This window comes from Chlorocebus sabaeus, chromosome 1 (genome assembly GCF_047675955.1).
Source record: "Chlorocebus sabaeus isolate Y175 chromosome 1, mChlSab1.0.hap1, whole genome shotgun sequence".
In the NCBI taxonomy this organism is placed as follows: domain Eukaryota; kingdom Metazoa; phylum Chordata; class Mammalia; order Primates; family Cercopithecidae; genus Chlorocebus; species Chlorocebus sabaeus.
The window spans coordinates 92,380,084-92,393,983 of NC_132904.1; the positions used below are offsets into that span (position 1 = coordinate 92,380,084).

General features: G+C 36.3%; 1 protein-coding gene across 6 annotated transcripts in view; it reads left to right on the forward strand.

Moving 5' to 3' along the window:
- Positions 1 to 13,900, forward strand: part of CEP57 (centrosomal protein 57) — a 43,430-nt gene that overhangs the window by 24,085 nt on the left and 5,445 nt on the right. For 5 of the 6 annotated variants that reach the window (XM_038005301.2, XM_008020600.3, XM_073020476.1 and 2 more), the window contains exons 5-9: positions 3,876 to 3,992; positions 4,603 to 4,680; positions 7,612 to 7,719; positions 8,239 to 8,316; positions 12,941 to 13,179. In XM_038005301.2, the coding sequence (XP_037861229.1) occupies positions 3,876 to 3,992; positions 4,603 to 4,680; positions 7,612 to 7,719; positions 8,239 to 8,316; positions 12,941 to 13,179 (620 nt within the window). The remainder of the gene's footprint in view (positions 1 to 3,875; positions 3,993 to 4,602; positions 4,681 to 7,611; positions 7,720 to 8,238; positions 8,317 to 12,940; positions 13,180 to 13,900) is intronic. The other variant, XM_008020602.3, reaches the window with a different exon arrangement.

Here is a 13,900-nt window from a genome sequence, read left to right on the forward strand (position 1 = left end):
TCAGAAACAGTTAGTTACGGGGAAGACTAATTAAATAAAGATTTTTTTTCTTCCGGTGAGGACTGATGGTGCTGTTATAGCCCAGGACTGAAATTTCTTGGCATCGAAAAATGTGATTGGCTTTTTTTGTTATTATTGTGTTTGGTAGAGTTTAACTTAAATAGTAAAAATACAGTTGTGAGATGTTTTAAAGTTATGTTAGCTTCTTTGAGTCTACATTATAAAAAGTGTAAATAACCATATAACTCTATATCTCTGAAATTTGTTTAATGGCTCAAGTGAGATAGTAGATTACTTTGTAAATCTCTTCAGAATTGTTATTTAGCATAACATTTTTGTGCTTTCTTACACCAGAGCTCTTCATATTTAGGTAACCCGCACATTTGTGAGAAGATATCGCAACATCAGTCTCAAATATATTGATTGATCAATTGATCGGAAATAGGGTCTCACTCTGTCACCCAGGCTGGAGTGTAGTGGCATGATCTCAGTTCACTGCAACCTCCACTTCCTAGGCTCAGGTGATTCTCATGCCTCATCCTCCTGAGTAGCTGGGATTACCGGCACGTGCCACGATGCCCAGCTAACTTTTTGGTGTGTGTATTTTTAGTGTAGGTGGGGTTTCGCTATGTTGGCCAGGCTGGTCTCAAACTCCTGGCCTCAAGTGATCAGGCCGCCTCTGCCTCCCAAAGTTCTGGGGTTACAGGGATGAGCCACTGTCCCTGACCTTGTGTATATTTTTAAAAACTTATTCCTTTTTCTGTTACGAATCTGGAGTTTGCATTCATTATCAGTGCTACAGTTTGTGGAGATCTTTATTATGCAAAATTTGAATATTTATATGCTTAACATTATGCTAGATGCTCTGCAGTGTAAAAAAAGAAATACTAGGCAGTTGTCCCTCAGTATCCATAAGTGAATTGGTTCTGAGACCCTTGTGGATAGTAAAATCCATGGATGCTCAAGTGTCCTATAAAATGGTGTGGTATTTGCATATAACCTACACCCAATCTCATATACTATAAATTATCTCTAGATTACTTATAATACCTAATACAATGTAAATGTTATGTAAATAGTTGCTATACTATATTGTTTGGAGAATAATATCAAGAATAAGAATAAGAATCTGTATATGTTTAGTACAGACTCAACCATCCTTTTTTGTTTTTTCTCATATATTTTCAATCCACAGTTGATCGAATCCATGGATGCAAAACACACAGATACAGAGGGCTTACCGTATATGCTTTCTACACTCAATCAGCTTTCAGTTCTCGTTGGAGAAAATTAGACTTAAATATTTGAGCAATCATACAACAATATTTGAGAAAATGTCTCAGTAATTCTTGTGTGCGATAGGTCTCTTCACTATGTTATTGCGTTTATTTCAGTGGTTATATGTTTTCATTTTCATTTGGGTCTTTTTCCATCCACTTAGTTTTGTTCTTTTAATGTATTGTAACTCTGTGGTTTTTATACCTTCCTTTTATCTCTTTGAACACTGTGAATCTCAATTTTTAAAAATTATTTGATGTTTTCAAAGTGTTAATCTTTGTTTGGTTTTATCTATTGATTCTCCCTTATGGTATCTTGTTTTTTTAATGGGAACTTAATAAAGAAAAGTTAAATGGTGGTCTCATTTTTTCATTTATTGTGGTAATTCCACAATAAATTCCTCAGTTGTGTGGGCAGCCTTATGGGCCCGTTGTGAATTTGCCTTTGGTTAGGCTTGATGGTTTTCACTGGTTCTGGCTCGGCAGGGTGGCTCGCACCTGTAATCCCAGCACTTAGGAGGCCAAGGCAGACAGATCACATAAGTGCACGAGTTCAAGACCAGCCAGGCCAACAGAGTGAGACCAAGTCTCTGCAAACAATAAATAAAATCACTGGTTCTGATTCAGATTTATGTTACTATATTGGCTTGATATTGTTGATCATTGTAGATTATACATTGCCTAAAGTTTTATATTCCTGCACATTCTATGTACCCTGGCTCCAATATTGCCTTGTGTGATATTGACTTCAGTATCCTTTCATTGCTTTTGAGTTCCTTTCTCTTTTTTTTGTATCTGAAGATTTTCCTTTCTTGCTTTCAAAATTGCTGTGTAATTGTATTAGTTCATTCTCACGCTGCTAGAAAGAGCAACCAAGACTGGGTAATTTATAAAAGAAAGAGATTTAATTGACTCACAGTTCTGTATATCTGGTGGGGGCTTCGGGAAACTTAACGATTATGGTGGAAGGGGAAGCATACATGTCCTTCTTCACATGGTGGCAAGAGAAGGAAGTGCAGAGCAAAGCGGGGGAGAGCCCGTATAAAACCATCAGATCTCGTGAGAATTCACTATCACTAGAACAGCATGGGGAACCACCACGATGATCTAATCACCTCCCATGAGATCTCTCCCCCAAAATGTGGGGATTACAATTTGGATTACAATTCAAGATGAGATTTGGTTGAAGACACAGAGCTAGACCACATCAATAATCATATATTATTATTATTATGTCTGCTGTGTTTGTGTAACATTTCTGTGGATGGGCTGGAGAAGGGTCAGTTTAGTAAGGCAACTTTAAGATGTTTTGACTAATATATATCTCAGAGACAACTATTAGGCATATGTAATCGATGTCAAGAGCTGTTAATATCCACTAAGATGTGGCTAGAAGGGAATTAGTTCACACAAATTCCTAAATTATTGCTTTATATTAATTTGTCACATTCAAATTTCTATTAATATGGTACCTATTGTTACAGCCCTATTTTGAAGACACAGTTTACAAGTTCAGGCACTTTTCACCAATAATAGACCTTGAGTTAGTATATTTGAAATTATCCTAGTGTAGTGGATATGGGTGGATTACTTGAGGTCAGGGGTTTGAGAGCAGCCTGGCCAACATGGTGAAACCCTGTCTCTACTAAAAATACATAAATTAGCTGTGTGTGGTGGCAGGCACCTATAGTCCCAGCTACTCAGGAGGCTGAGGCAGGAGAATTACTTGAAACCCGGAGGCAGAGGTTGCAGTGAGCTGAGATCATGCCACTGCGCTCCAACCTTGGTGACAGAGCAATACCCCACATCAAAAAAAAAAAAAAAAGTCTATATAGGAGGCAATCTTTATAAATCTTTGACTCTAAACTTTAAAAAAAAAAAAATAAGTTTAGGGCCGGGTACGGTGGCTCACACCTATAATTTCAGCACTTTGGGAGGCCGAGGCGAGCTGATCACAAGGTCAGGAGAGCGAGACCATCCTGGCTAACACGGTGAAACCCTGTCTCTACTAAAAATACAAAAAATTAGCAGGGTGTGTTGGCGTGCCTGTAGTCCCAGCTACTCGGGAGACTGAGGCAGGAGAATGGTGTGAACCCGGGAGGCAGAGCTTGCAGTGAGCAGAGATCATGCCACTGCACTCCAGTCTGGGCTGCAGAGTGAGAGTCTGTCTCAAAAAAAAAAAAAAGTTTAAAAGGATATTATACATAGAATTCAAAGGAAATATAAAAAGATAGATGCCAAAACCATAATTTTTATCCTAATTAAGAGATTAACTACTTAACAGGACCAAACTAAAAGTATTTGTCTGTGTGTGAAACCTATATGTCCAATAAATCCCTGCTATCCCAGAGCATGAAGATAATGTCACTGTATAAAACTACATATTAGATAAATAGCTATGAGCCAAGGCAACTGAGGTAAGAATAGTATCCACTTGTATCACAGTCATTTATTGATGCCCCCTGTGGTTCATCTTAATGTTATTTTCCTAGAAGTAGTTATGTGAAGGGCCAAATAACAGCATAGAAAAACACTGTTAAGTGTTTTTCTGTTTTTTGATTGTCAAATTATCAAGCTGTATTGAATATTGTTTTTCAGGTTTCTCTAGAAAGAGAACGACAGCATGATCTAACACATGTTCAGAGCCAACTTGAAAAATTGGATCTTCTTGAACAGGAGTATAACAAACTTACCACAATGCAGGCCCTTGCAGAAGTCAGTGCATGTGTCTTTTTATTGTTAACATATATCAGGATTTTTTTTTTAAGGTTAATTATTTTGTATCACTGGATATTTATAGGATTAAAAATGATCTTATAATGAAATATATTGGAGTTTTAAAAGGAAAATATAAATTTGGAGAGAGTGTTCACATTTTACAATCTTGGTGGGCATTTTTTTTTAATTAAAATGTTTGTTAAAAAAGTAAATGTTTTTGAGTATCCTTAAAGCTTGCATCACTTGGTTTAAGTTGCTCTCTGAGCTAATTTTAGTTTTAATTATTTCATTTGGGAGATACTTAATACCACTGAGAATAAAGTTCCAGATTTAGCCTCCATATCCCTATTTACATTCATGCAGTGCTGTGTTCTTTGGCCATAGATTTTACCCGTAATTTTATCCACCTACCTCACAGATGATAAATAATTGAACACAATAGAAGAGCATCATGGATGCCATCCAGCTCACAGCCTCCATTACTACAGTGATCTAACCACCCTATATTGAGTAGGATAAAATTTACATGTTCCAATGCTGCTATATTAAAATTTTACAGACACTTAAGACTTTTCACCCTTATCCCTTTGGATATTTTTATCACTAGAAAAAAATGCAAGAGTTGGAAGCAAAACTCCATGAAGAAGAACAGGAAAGGAAACGCATGCAAGCTAAGGCAGCTGAGGTAAGTTAAAATGTGAGAAAGTGGGCTCTTCATATTTCTTACTGCTTTTTATATACAAGTAAACAATTATATTTGGTTATCTTACATTATTTATATTTTAGAATAGTCTAGCATATAAATTTTCAGATACAAGTTAATGTGGAAAATTATGAACAAGTATTTTTATAGATAGCAAAATTTGTACAGTTTTTTAGCATGTTTGTAATTGTAGAGTTTCAGTCAGCATTTTAAAAAATGACAGACTAAATAATGTCAGAGACTATACACATAAGAAGGTATGTAACCATGTTAAAACTTCTTATGGCCACTATCAGAAATATTTAAAAGCTCTTTAAGTGTCCTACTTATAGGTACTTCTTTTCTTTGGTGACCTCAAGATGCCAGGACAGAAGTTGAGGTAGTGGGCTGCCCCAGTAGCTAATGACCCAGACCAGTTAACAGAAGCCACCACATGAGGAAAATGAGCTCTACTCTATCCTAGTTTTGGATTTTATCCCATGCAGTGGTCACCAGATAGAATAGGTGAGGCAGTGTGGATTCACAAAAGCATTGAGTTTATATGTACCAACCAGAAATGCGTTTCCAGGAGATACATAGCAAGACTACTGAAGTAAGTCTGACTTATAGACTCAGTAAAATAAAATGTTCATGTTTTTAACTGAAGACACTCTCCTTATGAGCTTATTTGCTCAGATTCCTCCCAGATACTCCCCTGCCCCTTCCAGGGTCTTTTATTTTTATGACATATGCATGTATCTTTTTTTGAATGAATGCAAGAATCAGGTCTTGATTCCAAAGAGTAGAGCCTCTGCAGTTCAATCTGTGACCAAAGGCCTACAGTGTCTTGGGCTCACATCATATATGTGATTACAGGAATATAAAAGTTATCTTTGTTACCTTGTCTATTTCTTCTAGTGTGTCTCTAAATTTATTAACTTAATTTATTTTCTATTAAATCGGATATAGTTCTTTCTCAAACATTTACCTTCTGATCAATTTGTAGATTGTTGTTTTTCCTCAGTGTGCTTTCTGAGTTACATAGCCACATGGCTTAATTTTTGACCAACAAATTTTCTTTGCCAATTTTCTCTTTAGGGTTGGCCACTTCACCGTGTTTCCATTTTCATATTTGTAACAAACAAACTTGTGGGTTGTGCTTTATATGCATTGTGGTGTTGAGTACATTATATATGAAATACAAAATTTAGTAAGTTCCTTAGTTAATGAATTTTTAAAATAATTTATGGTACTTCTTTTTTCTCCTTAATTTAGCAGGCAACACATAGGGACCAAATTAGTTGTTGCTGGTAATATGTTACCAGTAAATATTTTGAGTTGGTGGTGAACATTATTGTACTGAAAGAACAATGAGGGATAGATATGTGGTTCCAAGTCTAGTGTCGGGCAAGTTATGTAACTATTCAGAGCCTGGATTTTTTCCATTGTTAAATAGTGGTCTGCTGAGGTCAGGAGTTTGAGACCAGCCTGACCAACATGGTGAAACCCTGTCTACTAAAAATACAAAATTGGCCAGGCGTGGTGGTGCATGCCTGTAATCCTAGCAACTTGGGAGGCTGAGGCAGGAGAATCGCTTGAACCTGGGAGGTGGAAGTTGCAGTGAGTTGAGATCACACCATTGCACTCCATCCTGGGCAACAAGAACAAAACTCTGTCTCAAAAAAAAAAAAAGTGTTCTGCATTTTGCATCTTCTTGGTTTTGGGGTGATCAAATGAGAATAAAAAATAATGAAAGTGCTTTAAAATGTTTGAAAACTGTAGCACAGAAATAAGATAGCTGCTGGGAAGAATAAATAAACTGGAAGTTAAAATACTCAAAAAAATGTTCTTGTATATTGTTTATACTCATAGGCATCATAAGTCTTCTAGAGTAGTAATTTCCTGTTCATTGAATTATATCTAGTCAATTTACTATGTATAAAGCAATGTTAGGTGTGTTGGGAGTGTATAGATGCTTCCTGTATTCCTTTGTCACAGAATACATTTTTTTACCCCAAAGCTGCACCCATGTGGGAAGTAATAGTGATAATCTCAGTATCTGTTTTTATGGAATCCACTGGTTCTGAATATTTGTTTTAGCTCCATTATAATTTCCTGGGGAACTTTTAAAATACTTTAAAATATGAATTTCCTCAATCTGGAAGAGCCAAAATCATGAGGTCTGGACAGCCACCTGGCAATCCAAATTGTCCTCATAAACTGCAGACAGTTTTGGTACATATAGGCAGATTTGAAAGAACCACTCTTCTGGACAGGTTTTTTTTGTGTTTTTTTTGTTGTTGCTGTTGTTTTTTAAGGAAAGTTGAAAGTTGGCTTAGTGAAAAGAGCGGTCCTTTTTTGAAATTCTTAGTAAGTGCTTGTGGAATTTCTACCATGAAGACAGGATATTTTTAAATTAGTATACTTACTAAGCTTCTAGAGAAAAGGACTTGGTAACATTTGCCTGATAGCTTCCAGTGTTTTTTGTTTTTTGGTATTTTTTTGGACATAAGTTTTCAATTCCTTTTTCTTGTATAATAAGTGCATGGCTTTTTAGAAGGGGAAGAAATGTATTCTGCTCTTCGGCTGTTTTGTGTCTGGTAATGTAGTAGATGCCATTTTTGAAAAGAGAATGTATTGAAGCAATGGTTTGGGGTTAGATACATTGCCTTTAACTCATTAGATAGAATTTATGGAGTAGCTACAAATACTGAAGGTAATGTGTTCCACACTGAAGAAAGGACAGATTATAACAAAGAAGGTCAAGATAAAATGAGAGACTGGTATTTATTTAAAATATTTGACAAACATTGATAGATTGGTTCAAGACATACAGCTATAATACGTTTTTCAGTTAGATACTACTATTGGCTTTTACAGGCTTTCATATGTTTTATTCCTACAGCATTAACTTTAGGCTCTCATTTTTCCTAGTTGCAGACTGGTCTAGAAACAAATAGACTTACTTTTGAAGATAAGGCAACTCCACGTGTTCCCAGTGCAAGAAGAATTAAAAAAAAGAAGTCAAAACCACCAGAAAAGGTGTGAAGACAGAACCAAATCAGGCAAAATGCTGATTACTTGGTATAGTTTATGTCAAAACATCCATAAACTGTATGGTGTACTACAACCTTGAGAGAGTAAATCTTTCATTCTCAATTTCTTCATTCAGAAGGTGGAGATAAGTAATACTTATAAATTTTTATCCTGATAGTGAGAAAATATATAAGGATTTTGGAACTGCAGAACACCATACAAAATTAGCATTATTATTAGTACTGCATTATCTTGTGCTCTTACAATGTTTTGTGTATATGTATACTGATTTTCTACTTAGAATGTAACTGTTGTTTTGTCAAGTGCTTTATTCCCCCCAGCCTTTACAAGGCTAGGATACGTGCTAACAAGTACTATTAGGAGCTGGCTCGTGATCATAACGCCAGCTATAGATAAGGCAAGTAGTAGCCCAATAGTTAACTGAAGTTTCAAGTTAGTCATGTATAGTCAGTTTTTATTATCATGTGAATAAAATAAAATTGTTTTCCTTTTCTTTTCATTCAGAAAAGTTCTAGGAACTATTTTGGTGCACAACCACATTATAGATTATGCTTGGGAGATATGCCATTTGTAGCTGGGAAGGTGAGTTGGTCAAACTCTGGATTCTTTTTGTACAATGTTGATCCTTGAATTAAGTCCCTGCATCTGCAAGTATGTCTATAAATGGAATGAACATTTTTCTGTCCCTGTGCCAGTGTGGATCACAGTGATGTGAAAATGAGATGGGTGGAGGTTTTTTGGGATTGGGGAAGCAAGGAAGAGATGGGGAGGATACCTTAAAGTAGATAAAGTATATGTGGAAAGGAAGTGTTAAAAGCAGAGACCCTAAGTTGAAGAAGGTGTCGTTTCAGATAGGGGTCAAGGAAATAAGAAATAGTATGTTTGTAGCATTGGATTTTTAGTATCAATCCTGTTGAGTTATATTTAGATACAGGTAGATATTTGAATAAGCATATAGCACATTCTACTTGTCCTCACATCCAGATCATTTCTAGGACTAATTCTCCAAGAAGCAGTCATACGTACACTTGAATCTTAAGTTTCTTTAGCACTTGAATGTAAAGCTGTATCGTCATATATCGACAAGTACTGAGTGAAGTGCCTAAAACTGTGCTAGTTGACACTACTTTATAAGCTGTGTTGCTGGTGGTTTTATGTTTCAATTCCAACTAGATTGTCATTCTAGCATCTTGGGAAGTAAATGTTCTTTTGAATTTTATATTTGTTTATATTTATTTATTTTAAACCCCCAGTAAATTTGGAGTGAAATCATGGGGAATATAATACGTTGGTGGTGACAAGCATTTGAAAAAGGTACAGTTGACCCTTGAACAACATGAGTCTGAACTCTGTGTGGGTCTACTTACAGGCAGATTTTTTTTTTTTCAATAAGTATCTCGGAAAATTTTTTGGAGATTTCTGGCAATTTGAAAAAACTTGCAAACTGTATCTTAGAAATATCAGAAGCTAAGAAAAAGTTGGTATGTCATGGATGCATACAATTGACTATGTCAATACGAGTGCATTTTATTACTACCATAAAATGTACACAAGTCTGTTTTTTTAATTATAATTTATCAAAAACGATTTGCACACAGACTACATGACGCCATTCACAGTACAGATAAATGTAAATAGATAAAGATGCAGTATTAAATCATAACTGTATAAAATTAACTGTAGTATATACTGTGCAACTGATAATTTTGTAGCCACCTTCTGTTGCCATTGTGATGAGCTCAAGGGTTGGGAGTATTCACTTAAAATGCCGTGTGATGCTAATCATCTTCAAATGAGCAGTTCATCTCTCCAGCAAATTGTGTGTCACAGTAAAAAGTGTTCTCTAGCAGTTTCATATTTACCATCATGTTGAGCACAATACAGTAAATACTTTGAATAATACCATAGGACCCATGTCAAGTGCTACTAATGATGGTGGAAGTGCTCCCAAGACGCAGACAAAAGTCATGCTTCTGCTGACCAAGAGGCAGCAGATGAGTCCTAAGATGCCATTAAGAAAATCATTGAGGAGAAAGGGTATCTTCCTGAACAGGCTTTTAATGCAGACAAAAGTACCCTATTCTGGAAAAACATGATGCCATGAAGGATATTTATAAGTAAGGAAGAGAAGTCAGCACCAGGATTTAAGGAAAGAGGAGACGGGCTAAATCTACTATTTTGTGAAAACACAATCAGATTTACAATCAGGATTGCCGTTGTCTATAAAGCTGCTAATCCCTGAGCCTTCAAGGGGAAATATACCCAACTGCCAGTCTTTGGGTTTACGACAAGAATGCCCCGTTGAGAACCCTTTTTCTAAACTGGATTTAGAAAAATAATTGGTCCATCAATGCTTTGTCCCTGAAGTCAGGAAGTAATTTGCCAGTAAGAGACTGCCTTTTAAAGTCTTTTTAATACTAGGCATTGCCCCTAGCTACCCAGGAACATGGAAGTTCAACACCAAAGGCATGGAAGTATTCTACTTGCCCCTAAACACAAGGTATCTAATTCAGCCTCTAGATCAGGGAGCATAAGGACCTCTAAGGCACATTACGTACACTGTAAAAAGGGTTCTTAATGCTGTGGAAGATAACTTCAGAGAGAACATTATGAAAGTCTGGAAGGATTACACAGTTGAAGATGATGCCATCATTTTTATAGAAAAAGTCATGAAAGCCATCAAGCCTGAAGTAATAAATTCCTATTGGAGAAAACTCCAGATGATATGCATGATTTCACAGGATTTATGACAGAGCCAATCATGAAAGAGATTGTAGATACGGCAAAAAAAAAAAAAGAAGGTTGGAGGTGAAGGATTTCAGGATACAAATCTTGGAGAAATTCAAGAGTCAGTAGACACCATGACAGAGGAATTAACAACTGGGATGGATACAAGTGCTTTCAAACCAGTGCCACAAGATGAGGAAGACAACGTGGAAGTAATGTCAGAAAACACATTGACACTAGACAGTCTGACAGAAGGGTTCTAATTATTCAAGACTGCTTTTCACTTTTTTTTTTTTTTTTTTTTTTTTTTTGAGACAGAGTCTCGCTCTGTCACCCAGGCTGGAGTGCAATGGTTCCATCTCGGCTCACTGCAGCCTCTGCCTCCTGGGTTCAAGCAACTCTCCTACCTCAGCCTCCCAAATACCTGGGACAACAGGCATGCACCACCATGCCTGGCTAATTTTTGTATATTTTTAGTAGAGACAGGGTTTCTCCATGTTGGCCAGGCTGGTCTCAAAATCGGACCTCAGGTGATCCACCTGTCTCAGCCTCCCAAAGTGCTGGGATTACAGGTGTGAGCACTGTGCCCAACCTGCTTTTGACTTTTATGACATAGACCCTTCTATGATACATCACTGAAACTAAAGCAAATGGTGGAAGAATAATTGGTATCATATAGAAACATTTTTAGAGAAATGAGAAAGCAGAAAAGTCAAGACAAATTATAGTATATTTCTGTAAAGTTACATAGAATGTGTTAGCCTCTCCTGCCTCCCCCTCCACCCTCTCCACCCCTTCTGCCTCTGCCACTGCTGAGACAGCAAGACCAACCCCATTCAAGACCAACCCCATTCTTCTGCCTACTCAACAGTGAATAATAGGGATGAAGGCCTGTATGGTGATCCAGTTAATGAATAGTAGATATACTTTCTCTTCGTTAGGATTTTCTTGATATTTTCTTCTAACTTTACTTTTAGAATATAGTTTATACATAAAACATAATATAAATGCTTCCAGTCAATAACAGGCTATTAGTTACATTTTAGGGCAAAGTTTTATTATAGTTCTCAGCTGCATAGGTGGAAGCTGAATGATCAGAATACATGGACACATAGTGGGGAACAACATGCCCTGGAGCCTGTTTGGTGGGGGAGTTGGTCAACGGGGAGGGAGAGCATCAGGAAGAGTACCCAATGGATGCTGGGGTTCATACCTAGGTGATGGGTTGATCTGTGCAGCACACCACCATGGCACACATTTACATATGTAACAAATCTGTGCGTGTACCCCAGAACTTAAAAGTTGAAGGAAAATAAAGTTTCATTATGGCAGAGTTTTGACTACATCGGTGGTCGGTGCCCCAACCCCTCCATTGTTCAAGGGTCAAGTGCATATTAATATAATCAGAAAAATAACAGGAACAAGAGAATTTTTTAAATTATTGCATACTGAAAGTGTACTTATAGGCAATTAGTATAATAAATATATATTACAAGTTACGAGCAAAATAGTGGTTACATCGATTGATTTTTGAATAGTGGACCAGCCTTGCATTGATGTAATAAACTCCCACTTGGATGTGATATATAATACTGCTGTATTCAATTTGCTAGCTAACAATGGGAACTAAGATTAGAAGGAAAGCATATGTTTACCTTAGCATGGTGGTTCCGAATCTGGCTAATCAAAATCAACTGGAGGACTTGAAAACAAATTTCCAAACTCTAACTCTGCAGTGAGTTTGGTGTGCTGCCTAGGAACCTGCATTTTAAGTATGCTATCTAATGATATTTATGGAGCCAAGTAAGCCCAGCCATCTATTTATAAAATGGAGTAGTACATTGAGATAGTTGGTTTAGTGTTTAAAACAAAAACAAAATATTTTTGAGAAGTCTATCAGGTTTTTCTTACACATGTGATAGACATGTATTTAGTGCTTCCTATTATTCCAGGAGAAATGAACAAGTCTCTACCACCTGGATGTACACTGTTTAATAGGTGAAATCGATATGTAAAAGCAATTAAAATATATTATGATAAATGATATGAGAGATGTAAAAAGTGTTATAGGTGATCTGAGAATGGACTGATTACCTGGCAGTTTTAAGGAAGCCTTTAAAAATAATATATTTGAACTGGGTTTTAAAGAATGATATAAATGTTGCTAACACACCAAAAAATGTCATCTGCAAATATGGTTTGTTCACAAAATGGAGAAAAGTGGAGGATGATAGGACATGAGGCTAGGAAATGTAGGTTGCAGCTCAATGATGTAGGGCCTTATTTTTCATTTTAAAACATTACAGTTAGTGGATTTATATCAGAGGATTTCAAATAGAAGAACATCATGATCAGAATAATTTTAGGATTTATATACTGTACTTTGAGGGGTAAAGAGTTCTTTTTACCTAGGCTTAGTGAATAGAAAGTGGTGTAGAGAATATAACTTCAGTTACTTTCATCATTTTTCTTCCTTTAGTCCACAAGTCCTAGCCATGCCGTGGTAGCCAATGTTCAGCTTGTCTTGCATCTAATGAAGCAACACAGTAAAGCTTTGTGCAATGATCGAGTCATCAACAGTATTCCTTTGGCAAAGCAAGCATCTTCACGAGGTGGTAAAAGTAAGAAGTTGTCAGTAACGTCTCCCTCCAACGGTATTAATGAGGAGCTGGCAGAAGTCTTACAGACTTTACAGGATGAATTTGGGCAAATGAGCTTGTGAGTTGTTTTTTGTTGTTTGTTTTTTTAATTCAATTTAGCTCTAAAACCTCAGTTTTTAAAAACTTGTTGACTTTATTATTCTTACTTTCCTTTGTTGAGCAAGTATGGCTGAGCACAATCCTTACACCAACCAAGTTACTGGGACTTTAACAAATACAACTAATAAGGGTAAAATCTCTCTCTTACTGTTAAATGTTTTGAAGACCAAGGTTTATATTTAAGTTTTATTTCTTTGAGAACTTATGATATACAGTCATGCGTCACTGAATGACAGAGATGTGCTCTGAGAAATAATATCATTAGGCGATTTTTTTTTCCTTATGCCTGTAGGAGTGTGCCAATCTTTATAGCCTATTGCTCCTAGGCTACAAACCTATACAGCATGTTACTCTACTACTAAATACTATAAGCAGTTGTAACACAATGGTATTTGTGTATATAAACATACCTAGGTACAGTAAAAATATGATATTAAAGTCTTATGGGATCACTGTGGTATATGTGGTCTGTCATGTACTGCATCATTATCTGGTGCCTGACATTACATTCATTTTAGCTAAACTTAACTGATAAGTTAGGACATGAGTGTCTGAAGAACAAGATTCATCTCTAGACTTTCCTTTACATATACAGTATTCTTTTGGGGAAAATATGAATATAAAGATTTAACCTTGAAATTAAGAACTCTTGCATTTCCCTCCAGTGCCTTTCTTGAACT